Source organism: Vulpes lagopus, chromosome 14 (assembly GCF_018345385.1).
Source record: "Vulpes lagopus strain Blue_001 chromosome 14, ASM1834538v1, whole genome shotgun sequence".
Classification (NCBI taxonomy): domain Eukaryota; kingdom Metazoa; phylum Chordata; class Mammalia; order Carnivora; family Canidae; genus Vulpes; species Vulpes lagopus.
Window position 1 is genome coordinate 26,072,431 of NC_054837.1, and position 13,620 is coordinate 26,086,050.

The 13,620-nt window shown below is 48.8% G+C and overlaps 1 protein-coding gene across 7 annotated transcripts in view; it reads right to left on the reverse strand.

Annotated features, from left to right (window-relative positions):
• TPCN1 (two pore segment channel 1) overlaps positions 1-13,620 on the reverse strand; it is a 63,253-nt gene that overhangs the window by 17,667 nt on the left and 31,966 nt on the right. For 5 of the 7 annotated variants that reach the window (XM_041728469.1, XM_041728468.1, XM_041728466.1 and 2 more), the window contains 9 exons: positions 8,440-8,490; positions 6,911-7,087; positions 6,414-6,527; positions 5,470-5,600; positions 4,506-4,594; positions 3,821-3,855; positions 3,033-3,091; positions 2,694-2,793; positions 65-181 (listed from right to left, as the gene is read on the reverse strand). In XM_041728469.1, the coding sequence (XP_041584403.1) occupies positions 65-181; positions 2,694-2,793; positions 3,033-3,091; positions 3,821-3,855; positions 4,506-4,594; positions 5,470-5,600; positions 6,414-6,527; positions 6,911-7,087; positions 8,440-8,490 (873 nt within the window). The remainder of the gene's footprint in view (positions 1-64; positions 182-2,693; positions 2,794-3,032; positions 3,092-3,820; positions 3,856-4,505; positions 4,595-5,469; positions 5,601-6,413; positions 6,528-6,910; positions 7,088-8,439; positions 8,491-13,620) is intronic. The other 2 variants (XM_041728471.1, XM_041728467.1) reach the window with 1 other exon arrangement.

Sequence of the window (13,620 nt, forward strand, 5' to 3'; positions counted from 1 at the left end):
TCAGGGCAAGTGAAGGGCAGCAGGAACCACACCCCTCCCTGGTCCGGCCCCTACCCCTCCCTACCCGTTGGCTGATGAGCAGGCGGTAGGCATGCTGGATGGCGGTTCGCTTATGCAGCAGCAAAGACTTGAACTTGCGTTTCTCAATATCATTGAAGGTGTCGAACACGACAGCCAGAAGCTATAAGGGAAGAACACGGGACTTGGCTCCCCTGCGTGGTGGGGTCTCAAGGAGTGGGGGAGTTCCAGCCACCCCACAAGGGGGGCCTGAGAAGACCCTCCCACCTGCCCCTTGCATATGAGGCTTATTCCCTAAGCATCAGCAGAGGAAGGCCATCCACTATCACTTGCAAATTTTCTCTCTTGGGATACATAAAGTCATTATTATACATTCCCCGGTGCTTCTCTGCGCCTGAGCTCGTGACTGGCTGGGCAGGTATTCTAAGGTGAAGCATCAAGAGAAACACACTGGGTTCTACACCCAATTCTCCGATATGACAGCTGGGGAGCTGAGGGCCATCCCAGCCTCAGAGCAGGAAGGAACAGCATGGCACAGAGTGCGTCTACCTGCATACCCTTGTTCCTGGTCCCGATGAGCCACAGCTTCATGCATTGGCCCCAGAACTCAGAGTGGTGGGGTAGCCTGCCCTCTGGGGCACAACATGCCTGGGCTGCCTAATTCTAGAGCTGGCATATTAACGACACAGTCTGCATTGTCAAAGGGTGATGGGGGGGGGGGCAGGAGCAGAATTGAAAGAAGGCTTTTTGGGGAAACACTTTCTTTTTCTCTCAAAAATATTTTGAGGGAAACTCTCTTGTCTTTTCCATCCCTTCAAATTGATCTTTTGTTTTCCCCCTTTAGGTCAAGGGAGGGTCAGCAAACTTTTTCTGTAGAGGGACAGATAGCAAATATTTTAGGCTCCGAAGGCCAGATGGTGTCTGTTGAAACTACTCAACCCTGCAGCTGTAGCATGAAATCAGCCACAGATGATGCGTCAACAAATGGATGTGGCTGTGTGCCAATAAAACTTTATTTATAGAAACAGGTGGTGGGCTGGCTTTGGCCAACAGGCTGCAGTTTGCTGACCTATGCCCTAGATTTTCACAACTCTGAGTATATTATAAATTAAAGCAAATCAGCTACCCAGAATATATTTTTATGATTCTAAACTAACAACTGTATATAAGAACTCTAATACCTATAAAGATAGCCAACATTTTGATTTTGAAGAATTAGAAAAGGAAAGTATTTTCCTTTTAAGACTTTAAGCTTTTAGGACATTTTGCAAGTCTACCGCAGGGTGAATGCTTTTTATTTCTACCCTGGGCCTGACTGTGGGGAGCAGTGTTCAGAACGCTCTTTAGAAGTATAAAAATAAACACAAGACTTGGGGTGCCTGGCTGGCTCAGTTGGTAGAGCAAGTGACTCTTGATCTTGGGGTTCTGAGTTCCAGCCCCACAATGGGTGTAGAGATTACTTAAAAATAAAATTTTTTAGGGCACCTGGGTGGCTCGGTGGTTGAACATCTGCCTTTGGCTCAGGTCATGATCCTGGGGTCCTGGGATTGAGTCCTGCATCAGGCTCCCCACAGGGAGTCTTCTTCTCCCTCTGCCTATGTGTCTGCCTCTCTCTGTGTCTCTCATGAATAAATAAATAAAATCTTTAAAAATAAATAAATAATTTAAAAATAAATAAATAAATAAACACAAGACCTGATAAAGCCTCTCCGATAGTTCTGGCATTGACATATGGTCTCCACATGGGCCTAATGGCTTTATCTTTGGGGCAATCTGCTGATGGTAGGAACATCCCTGCAGCCAGCTAGGCCTCTGCAAACACCTTCAAAGTTACCAGTGTGCCCAGGGACTTTATGTTCTCCTTAGCAGAATGTATCCTGTAATGGATTTTCTAATGGTTCCCAATCAATGGAGTGGAAACAGACACATGGGTGCAGTAGGTCCGAGCGGTTAAGAGCCGAGCTCTAGAATCAGACCAGCTCACCTGGCCACCCTGAGCTGTGCAACTATAGGCAAATCACTCTGCCAGTCTGGTCCTCAGTTTCCTCATCTATAAATTGAGAATCATAACAGTAGCTCCAGAGTTTTTGTGATAAATCATTTATCCTCAGATATAAAGCACTTGGCCCAGTGCCTGCCAATAGCTTCATTAATGCCAGCTTTTATAGTTATTTTATTTATTCACTTATTTTGAGAGAGAGTGTTCGTGTGTGTGAGTGGGGTGTGGCAGGCGTGGGAGAGAGAATCCAAGCAGGCTACACACCCAGCACACCCTCGATGTGGGGCTCAATCTCACAACCCTACGATAATGACCTAAGCTGAAATCATGAGTTGGTTGCTCAACTGACTAAGTTATCTGGGAGCCCCAACCAGCTTTTATAGTTATTATGACACACATTTGGAGGAGAACAAAAGGTCCCAGGATAGCGTGACCTAACAGGCTAGCTCTAGAGCTAATGGCAACACAAGTACTACCCAGGGAGGCTGCTACCACCAGTAACCAGCTGAAATCAAGTCCCAGTAGGGCATCTGCCACCATGCCACACTTGACCACAGCCTGGGACCCCTTCCTCAAAGGAGGCCAAGAGCAGCCCCTACTTCTCCCTGCCTTGGGTGCCCAGGGCTGTGCTGGTTGGGATGGAAGTTCCAACAGGGCGCAATGCATGCTCACTCACCAGGTTCATGATGAAGTACAGCTCGATGGAGAGGTAGACGATGAAGAAGACACAGGACCAGGGATTCCGGGAGTAGGAGGGCATCATCACATCTGGGAAACTGGATTTGCAGAGCATTACCGCAGGACCCCGCATCTGCTCTCTCCCTTTCTCCATCTTCCCAGAAGATATCTCTCTTTTCCACCTTCCCCTTGTCTCTATCTATGGGCTTCGAGCTCATCGGGCCACCCCCAATCCCTTGGCACCTGCCTATGCTCAGGGGTGCAATATTCTTGGCTAAAAGGAGAAGACTCTGGGGCACTGGCAGAGGTCCCAAGCCCTAGCAGAGCCCACACTCACTTGGCTGTGGTCAGAAGGACAAACAGACTGACAATGCTGTTCTCTAGCGTGCTGAAGTACTGTAGGGAAAGAAAGCAGAAGAATGCATTGGCCTCAGGAACAAGCCGCCATGGGCCACCTAGAGGGCCCCACCCTCTTACCCCCTACCCCCACCAACTCTCCCTCCTCCCAAGGAATCCTGATGGAAGATGGAGGAATGAGCAAATGTGGAGTCTAGCTGCCTCTTCCTTCCTGAACTCTGTGCTTCTGGCAGAGGGGACTGGGACTATTTTCCTAGACAATCACAAGTCTGCACCACTGGCTTGGCTCCCCTCCACTGCTCCTTCACCAAATCTGTTCCAGATCTGATGCTGGGAACAGGCCTCTCAAGGACAGGAAAGAGGATTTCCTTGGCACTTAAGGAATGGAGCAGCTCAAGTATGGGTGACCGGAGCTTTCCAGAGCCATAAATTACGCTGAGAGACCTTCCTAATGTGGCCAGGGGTCAGGCCAGTCACCATGTCTGAGGGAAAAGGCCCACATAAAGAAGGAGATAGGGACGCCTGGATGGCTTAGTTAGTTAAGCATCTGACCCTTGATTTTGGCTCGGGTCATGATCTCTGGGTTGTGGGATCAAGCCCCATGTTGGCATGGAGAGCTTGCTTAAGATTCTCTCTCCCACTGCTGTGTACCGCCCCCCGCCCCCCGCTCCATGCATGCATGTATTCTCTCTCTCTCTCTCAAAAAAAAAAAAAAAAAAGGAACAACAACAACAACTAAAGAAACAGACAAATACAGAGATTACTTACAGGGTCTGAAGGATTAGGGGAGAACAAGTAGAAGCCTAGGAGGTAGCAGAAAACAAAATGGGTTACAGCAGGTCCCGAACCCAGATGTCAAAGGATTGCAAAGTAGATGTAAACGAGCACAGGAGGCAGAAGGAGAACATTAGGGAGTGGCGGGGACTGCGGCATTCTACAGAACACACATTCTGTCAACAGGAGCAAGAGAGGGCACCTGGGTGGCTCAGTGGCTGAGTGTCTGCCTTCGGCTCAGGGTGTGATCCTGGGGTCCTGGGATCAAGTCCCACATCGGGCTCCCTGCTTTCTCCCTCTCCCTGCTGCTTGTGCTCTCTCTTGCTATCTCTCTCTCTCCCAAATAAATAAATATTTAAAAAAAATTTTTTTTCAATATGCAAAGCAACAGCATTTATTTGTGGTTTAAGAAAATAGGAGGTATAATTACAAAGATACACATGCCCATGGTAAGCCTAGGTCAGGCGGTACCTCTGAGGGGAAAGGGAATGGACCTCATGAAAAGATTCAGAGGTGGCTTCCATTTGCTTCCTAATACTTCATCCCCTGAGTAGAAGGCCGTGGGTGTTTAACCAGTTGTAAAACCTTCCTGGACTTCTAAAACTGTCAAAGTGAATTTTCCTTCAACTGTGAACTTGGTTTTAGAGACTGCCAGGGCCCTGGGGCTCAGCAAACTCACCTAGGATGGCGAAAATGATCATGAAAAAGAGCAGCAGCAGGAGGATGTCCATGAAGGGCGGCAGAGATTGGAAGATCTGCCGCAGGTTGCTGGGGAGAAAGCAGGGCAGGAAGGGGTGAGGCAGGCAGGATGAGGTCCAAGGGAGTGCTGTCTGGGACTCCACAGATGAGATGGGGGCCTGGAACTCCTGGTTCACACAACGCTAAGTCCCAGTGCACCCTGATTTATGGCATCACGCTTGGCATTTTCCCGGAGGACTTGCACTCCAGGGGTGCTGGAGAGGCCCGGGGCAGGTGTGGCACCGGCAGCCCCTCCTCCTGCTTGTGGAGCTCAAACAGGCCAGAGCCCTGTAAGGAATGAAGGGAACAGCAGAAGGCCAAGTGCATGGCCTTGGGCACAAAGCTTCCCCAAGTGGGATGTGGGATGCATGAAGACATTTCGGGGCTACCTACTCTTCGGACACTTGTTTCCAACTTTGAGGATGGGCCTGAAGAATGAACCACTAGCCTGCTCTCATCAACAGTACCTCAGCCAAGAGGTTTTCCAGATGGATTCTTCAGAACTAAGCTTAACTCCAGGCCAGTGGGGAGGCTGAGTCCAGCCTCCTGCCTCAGTCGGGGTGGTAGCCTGCTGAGTCACTTGGACTTTGAGGAGCTGCCTGCTTTCAACTGCCACCGCTGCCATGTTTCATGAGCAAATAATGTGCTCAGAGAGAGAAGCCAGCCCCAGAAGGCTGCAGGTAATACGGGAAAGAGCCCCAGCCTGGTGCCAGGAAACCAGAATCTGAGTGGAATACTGCTTTCCGCTCTGTGTGGGCAGAGTGGCCGAGGGAAGGGAGCGTGCTTGTATTCTCCCAGCATGCACTACTTTGCATTATCACTACTTGACTCACTGAGTCCTGCCCCGCAGGCCCAGAGGTCCAGACCAGGCCAGGATAGCGACTGTCTCATCCCCCAGGCCTTACCGCCGGACGCCCCCGCAGTACCGACAGTCCACCAGGAAAATGCAGCGCAGCGCCCGGGTCACACGCACGTGGGACGTCTGCCGTACCAACACCACGATGGCCTCGATGAACTGCACCACCAGCACGGAGGTCTGGGGGTGGACAGGCACAGAGCACCATCAGCCCCTCCAACACAGCGCCCCCATCCCGAATACCCTGTACAGAGGGCTGGCCAGGTCCTGCCCACTCTGGCCTTGAGAGGCCCTTCCCTTCTCTCCAGTTCTCTCTCAGGCCTCCCCAACATCAAGCAGCCCCTGGAGACAAGCCCTCTGACTACAGGCACAGATGTGCAGCCCCAGGAGAACAAACCCACAGGCAGAGCTCCCAGCAGCTCATCCAGCAGTACCCCCTGAGCGAAGCTGCCACTCTGTCCGGCCATGTCTGCCCACCCTCTGCCTTTAGCTCTCCCCACACTCCTGAGGTCCGCAGGGCATCCTTATCTGCCGTTCCTTGGGCACATTCTCCTGGACAAGGGTGTGTGCTTTGTACACAGCAAAGTGTGCCCTGCCACATTCCTACTCACTGAACAGAGGGAGCTGTATGTAGGTTACTAGTTACTGATCAGCATGGGCTTAGAGGCCAGACAGGCCTGGGTCTGAATCCCAAGCCTCTGGGATTTAGATCCCATTCTCATCCAGCTGGCAGGGTGTAAACTGGGAACAGTAACACATCTCCCGCAAAGGCTGTTGTGCCGATGCTTGGCACACACTAGATGCTAAACCACAGTGGCTCCTGTCAGCATCATCATGACATCTGGACAAGGCTTTTAGATTTGGTGAGGACAGGGCTCCAGGGTCACACTGCTGAACACAGGGCTCAGCCCAAGGGGGATGTGGAATTAAACTGACAATACAGGCTTGAAGGTGACAATGGAAGAAAATGCCAAACGGAAATGGACACATCACCTTGACCATGGTCCGTTTATGCCGGATGAAGGTATGGAGGCCCAGCCACCGCAATTTCATGCAGAGTTCAAACACAACCACCATCAGGGCAAACAGCTCCAGGGTTGCATGGACCTGCAACCAAAGGGTATGGAGGAGATGTGGCATCACCAGCCTCACTGTCTCTCCGACTGGTGGTCACACCCAGCTACCTTTCCCCTGAGCCTGGAGATGGTGGGTGGTGCTGCTAATCAGATGTACTGCTTACCTGGAGCCAACATGTGGCCCATGGTCCCTAAGTGAGGCAATCAGCACTCCTTCCTGGAATTACTAGTGAGCCAAATCAGAGGGTGGGGACGGGGGGTGCATTCATTCCAGCAGGGACCCTAAGCCAGACTGACGATCCACTGCTGCTCCTGAGGTCTTTATGATCCCCCAGGGCCTCTTTGTTTTAAATCCGCTCATAGTATCTGCCCTTCTAGAATGTTCACCATTGGGTGTGCCATGCAGACACTCACGTAAATGCCGAGCCGGAGCGCAGGGACGGCAGGGGCCTCGCACAGAGACAGCAGCAATAGGAGCAGAGCTGTGGACAGCTCCATCAGGTAGAAGAGGTGGTTGTGTGCGAAGAGGTAGGCCGCCAGCGCTTTGGCGTTCTTGGGGTGGGTGAAGAACTTGTCGTTATTCTCGCCTTCCTGAGGAAATGAGAGCAGTGTTGGCAAACAGGCCTCGGGATGACTCACCTCGAGGTGCTGAGAGGGCAGAGGGGAAGGGGAGGCCCTGGTGGATGAGCAAGGAGTCGGGCCAGAGATGGAAGAGGATGGAAGGTCCAAAGTATTATCTTCACCAAACTGCACCCCTGACAAGTCTACTGATGGGGCTCAAGAGACTTGCTTCTTCCTTAAAAAAACAACCTGGAAGAATCAAAGAATAGTCCAGAGAACAAACAGAGGTGACACATGTGAGCCCCTTAGCAGCAAAACTCCTGCTCTCAGAACTGTGGTCTGGGGAGGAGCCAACACGGCTGAGTCCTGGCTTCCCCACTCCTCCCTGGAGAATGCTGAGAAAGTTCCTTCGCCTTAGTCAACTACCAATGGACTAACATGTCCACTTACTCAGCTCCCACAAGACATTTAGGACAGTGTCTGGTGTATGGTGGACTCCCTGCAGATGTCACCTGTTATGATTATAAATGATACTAACATTGAGAAGAAAAGGAGCCTGAGAATACCTTTACTCTATATACATTTATATATTTCCCTTCTTACTTTGACTATTTTACCTCATTTCCTAACCCCTGCAAAATGACAGGCCTTGCCCTGATTCCTGCGCTCCAACATAATGGGACAGAGGCTGGCCCTGACCAAGTGCCTACCAGGCTAGGCACCATGCTCAGCCTCTTACCTGAATCCTAGACACTTTTTTACTCCTGATCACAGTCCTCTCAGATGGGTGCTTTTATTATCCCATTTGACAGATAAGAAAATCAAGGCATAGAAGCTTCAGTAGCACCTGAGCTTACAGAGCCAGGCAATCTAGGTCCACACCCTGGTTTTGCAATTAGCCTCTGCTGATGCAGAGAATAAGTAAGTGACAGAGTCCTGGGAATGGTCCACTTGTGACTAGGAGCAGATGACACTGTAAGGCCATATTCCCTATTAGGGTCAGCCTTCTTGTGCTGGTGGTTGCAGGGAGGAGTCTTTACTGCTTCCCTGGAATTGGTGGGCACAGGGATGAGGGTCACCCCACCTTATCTGCTCCATCACATCTGCACCCCACCCAGCAGCCAATTCACAGTGGAAATTTACTTGGTAATGCTCTACATACATTGCCTTGCTTTAGCGCTTCTCAATGCTGTCCCCTCCACCTCCTCCCACCCAACCTGGCCTGGAGATAGGGGTGGTGGGGTGGTGCTGGCAACTAGTGTGCAAATTCCAGGGATGTCACTAGCCATCCTAAAATACACAGGAGAGGCCCCCACAACAAAGAGTTAGTTATCTGGCCCCAAACATCAGCAGTGTGAGTTGAGAGATCCAGCTTCACTCACTTCGAAGCAGCATGAACACTCAGCATAGACTCTTCCCAGTAGCTTCATTTCCTGGAGGGGAGAGTGGCAGAGCCAGAATGGACACACAGGTCTCCTGACCTAGAGCCCTCTGGAAGCATTCCACCTGTCCTGGAATGAGGTCTGACTTTCAACTATTCCAACTATTCAGCTCTTCTGGAACAAAGGCCACCCTCCCCATGCTCAAACCCTATTTCGGGGAGGTGAGTTGAACACACACCACAGTGATTCCTGCCCAAGCTACAGGCCAGCAGGAAGAAGAACTACGGCCCAGAGGGACACACTGTGATGTGGCAAGCACTTGAGCCTGGTGGGCTCTCATGCCACCCTGAGGAGGCTCCAGCTCACCAAGCCTGTCTCAGAGAGCAGGAGAGGCAAGGGGTGCTTGTGAAGTCTCGCCCTGGTACACATAGTAGGTGTTTAATGGATGCCACCCTGAGGTGGCTCCAGCTCACCAAGCCTGTCTCAGAGAGCAGGAAAGGCAAGGGGTGCTTGTCAAGTCTCACCCTGGTACACATAGTAGGTGTTTAATGGATGCTTGGTAGGATGAACCACTCCTGCAAGAGATCATGTGCCCAGGCCCTGGCTCAGCCTGGGGACTGCCCAATAGCTGTGAGGTGGAGAGCTCTGACCTCAGCTGTGGTTTGCAGGGTAGCTTTGGGTGAGTCACTTTCCTGAAGCCAGACACATCACTACCCTCATTAAGAAAAAATAAAGACTCAACAGGGGCAAGCCAGACAAAGGGAAGAAACACCCCAGGAATCAAACAGTGGGCAAGCTGGGCAAGTGTCAATCACAGTCCTGTGATCTGTGCAGGACTGTGGTTTTTACCACCTCCATGGCTGGGGGGGACACCTGGAGTGGCCTGAGAAACTTCAGGTTTAGATTACTAAGAAATGCAGTTCTAGGGTGCCTGGGTGGCTCAGTCAGTTAAGTGTCCGCATTTAGCTCAGGACATGATCCCAGAGTCCTGGGATGAAGCCTTGGGAGTATCGGGCTCCCTGCTCAGGGGGAGGTTCTCTTCTCCCTCCCTGCTCCCCCTGTTCCTTCTCTCTCTCTCTTTCTCTCTCAAATAAATAAAATCTTTCTTAAAATAAAATTTAAAAACTTAAAAATGCAATTCTCAGGTAATGTCTTCCAATAAATAGCCAGGAATTGAAGGTCTGGCTAGAGGAAACCACTGACGAGGAGGGGGGGGTGCGGTTCAGGTTTGACCTCTGGGATGTGGAATTACCAGGAGAGACAGGTCTCCACCACCAAGGCTAGAGTGAAATATTACTCATGTCCCTGGATTCTCTTCCAAACCCCAAGGAGAACACTGGCCTTGTTTCCTCACTGCTGATCATGAACTAGATTACAAGAAATAAGAAGACAGGCCAGTTGTACGTGACTTCCAGCTTCGTTCTCTCTGTTCCCTGGGGTGGAAGTCCACCCAGGAAGCCAGGTCTGTCTCAGAGGCATTGGGACTGCAGAGCAGAGCAGAGTACATGGCTCCCAAGGGTGTGTGAATCAATAGGTAAAATTTGGGAAGAGAGGAAACCACAGATACCAGGTATCCTCAAAGCAGCAAGGAGTCAGTTACCTGAGTACACCAGCCACCTGGTTCGGGAGCCATGCTGCAGCTCAGCCACAGAGCATGAAAAAGAAGACCATGTGTGACACCACCTACACCTACCCCCCAGAAACAGCCATGATTATTGTTCACAGGCATCTGAGTTCTGCTTTTCTTTTTTTATTGTTTCTTTTAATGATGCATTGTGGGATACTTGGGTGGATCAGCAGTTAAGCGCCTGCCTGTGGCTCAGGTCATGATCCTGTGGTCCCGGGATCGGGTCCCACATTGGGCTCCCTGCATGGAGCCTGCTTCTCTCTCTGCCTATGTCTCTGCCTCTCTCTGTGTGTCTCTCATGAATAAATAAATAATATCTTTAAAATAAATAAATAAATAAATAAATAAATAAATAAATAAAGCATTGTTGGTAAAATAATTCAAATAACACACAGGATTATATGGCAGTAAAAATTCCATCAGCCAAAGATAATCACCTTTCACACTTAGGTGAACTACTTTCCAGATGTGAGTGGGGATCTGTGCATGCACACATAGGTATATGTTACTATATGTGTGTATGAACCTACTTATGTGTGTATGGGTATATACATATATATATATATATATAAATGCTATATGAAAATTATCCTACTACATTTGCAGTTCTGTAGCTCTTTTTCCACAACCACACAGCTCATTTTCAAATGGATACATGTAGTCAGGTTTGGAAACGAAGCTACAAAGTATAGAAGAAAGAGCATCCTTTGGAAGTGAGCTGGACATGGTTGTTTTGCGTTTTTTTTTTTTTTTTAAGATTTTATTTATTCATGAGAGACACAGAAAGGCAGAGGGAGAAGCAGGCTCCCTGTGGGGAGCCTGAAGCGGGACTCGATCCCAGGACCCTGGGGTCACGACCTGAGCCAAAGGCAGATGCTCAACCATTGAGCCACCGAGGTGCCCCGAGCCAGACCTGGTTAAATCCACACTCTGTAACTTACTAGCTGGTTGGCCTTGGACTCCTTTAGCCCCTCTGAGTGTCAGCAGCTAGTCTGTAAATGGGAGACGATCAAACCACCTTGGTGGGGGTTGCTCACTCTCTTAAGGAGAGAAAGAATTACCAAATTTCTGAAGTCTCCTAGGCCATCCTAACTCTGATTTTTGACCCACCCCATACTCTTCTGCAGCATCTTAGTCAACCTTGAAGAAGATGACGGTGCACAGGGAGACCCTGGGGGACCCTGCCAGATCATCCACAGACATGCCTGAGCTCACCAAAATGTCCCCAAAACATTTCTATTGCCTTAACCTGGATCAGAATGCATCTGCTGAGGGGTACAACTCATGTGAGGCTGCATAAAACATGAGCAGCAGAAAGACAAGTGAATGACTACCAAATAAATATCCAAATGTAATGAAGTCTTTCAAAAGAAATAACAAAACATTGTGTGGAATCAGAAAAGACCCCAAATAGCCAGGGGAATATTAAAAAAGAAAACCAGAACTGGGGGCATCACAATGCCAGATTTCAGGTTGTACTACAAAGCTGTGATCATCAAGACAGTGTAGTACTGGCACAAAAACAGACACATAGATCAATGGAACAGAATAGGGAACCCAGAAATGGCCCCTCAACTCTATGGTCAACTAATATTCGACAAAGCAGGAAAGACTCTCCACTAGTAAAAAGACAGTCTCTTCAATAAATGGAGCTGGGAAAATTGGACATCCACATGCAGAAGAATGAAACTAGACCATTCTCTTACACCATACACAAAGATAAACTCAAAATGGATGAAAGATCTAAATGTGAGACAAGAATCCATCCAAATCCTAGAGGAGAACTCAGGCAACACCCTTTTTGAACTTGGCCACAGCAACGTCTTGCAAGATACATCTATGAAGGCAAGGGAAACAAAAGCAAAAATGAATTATTGGGACCTAATCAAGATAAAAAGCTTCTGCACAGCAAAAGAAAGAGTCAACAAAACTAAAAGACAACCTACAGAATGGGAGAAGATATTTGCAAATGACCTCTCAGATAAAGGGCTAGTAACCAAGATCTATAAAGAACTTATGAAACTCAACAGCAAAGAAACAAACAATCCAATCATGAAATGGGCAAAAGACATGAAGAGAAATCTCACAGAGGAAGACATAGACATGGCCAACAAGCACATGACAAAATGCTCTGCATCACTTGCCATCAGGGAAATACAAATCAAAACCACAATGAGATACCACCTCACACCAGGGAGAATGGGGAAAATTAACAAGGCAGGAAACCACAAATGTTGGAGAGGATGCGGAGAAAAGGGAACCCTCTTACACTGTTGGTGGGAATGTGAACTGGTGCAGCCACTCTGGAAAACTGTGTGGAGGTTCCTCAAAGAGTTAAAAATAGATCTGCCCTACGACCCAGCAATTGCACTGCTGGGGATTTACCCCAAAGATACAGATGCAGTGAAACGCCGGGACACCTGCACCTCGATGTTTCTAGCAGCAATGTCCACAGTAGCCAAACTGTGGAAGGAGCCTCGGTGTCCTTCGAAAGATGAATGGATAGAGAAGATGTGGTTTATGTATACAATGGAATATTCCTCGCCATTAGAAACGACAAATACCCACCATTTGCTTCAGTGTAGATGGAGCTGGAGGGTATTATACTGAGTGAAATAAGTCAATCGGAGAAGGACAAACATTATATGGTCTCCTTCATTTGGGGAATATAAAAAATAGTGAAAGGGAATAAAGGGGAAAGGAGAGGAAAATGAGTGGGAAATATCAGAGAGGGTGACAGGACATGAGAGACTCCTAACTCTGGGAAACGAACAAGGGGCAGTGGAAGGGGAGGTGGGCAGGGGGTTGGGCTGACTGGGTGATGGGCACTGAGGAGGGCACTTGACGGGATGAGCCCTGGATGATATACTGTATGTTGGCAAATTGAACTCCAATAAAAAAAAAAAGAAAAAGAAAAAAGAAAACACATACGTGCAGTATGAGAGCTGCTTCAAAGAGAAAAGATTACGGAAAATTATTATTTGAGTGAATTTAAGAAAGATTCCATGTCCATGCCTAAACCTCATGTGCACAAGAGATGGAAATCTTATAGTGGCAATTAAAGTGGCAATGCCACAGACAGTGAGACGGGCAGCTAAGAGGCAATATCCCCCTTTGGAGAGCACTCGAGAACTGTACATCAAGGGCCCTAAAAATGTTGATTCCATCCATCTGGTAATTCCACTTTCTAGAGGCTTTTCTTTCTTTTTTTTTTTTTTTTTAAACTTTTGTTGGAAAGGAGGAGGGAATTTGTTTGTTTTTTTTTTTTAATTTTTATTTATTTATGATAGTCACACACACACAGAGAGAGAGAGAGAGAGAGGCAGAGACATAGGCAGAGGGAGAAGCAGGCTCCATGCACCGGGAGCCCGACGTGGGATTCGATCCCGGATCTCCAGGATCGCGCCCTGGGCCAAAGGCAGGCGCCAAACCGCTGCGCCACCCAGGGATCCCTCTAGAGGCTTTTCTAATAAAATAATCTTGGATATTAAAGTGACAGAGAGAAATAACTCTCTGCATAGACTGTCGTTGGATTATAATTTATAATAGGGAAA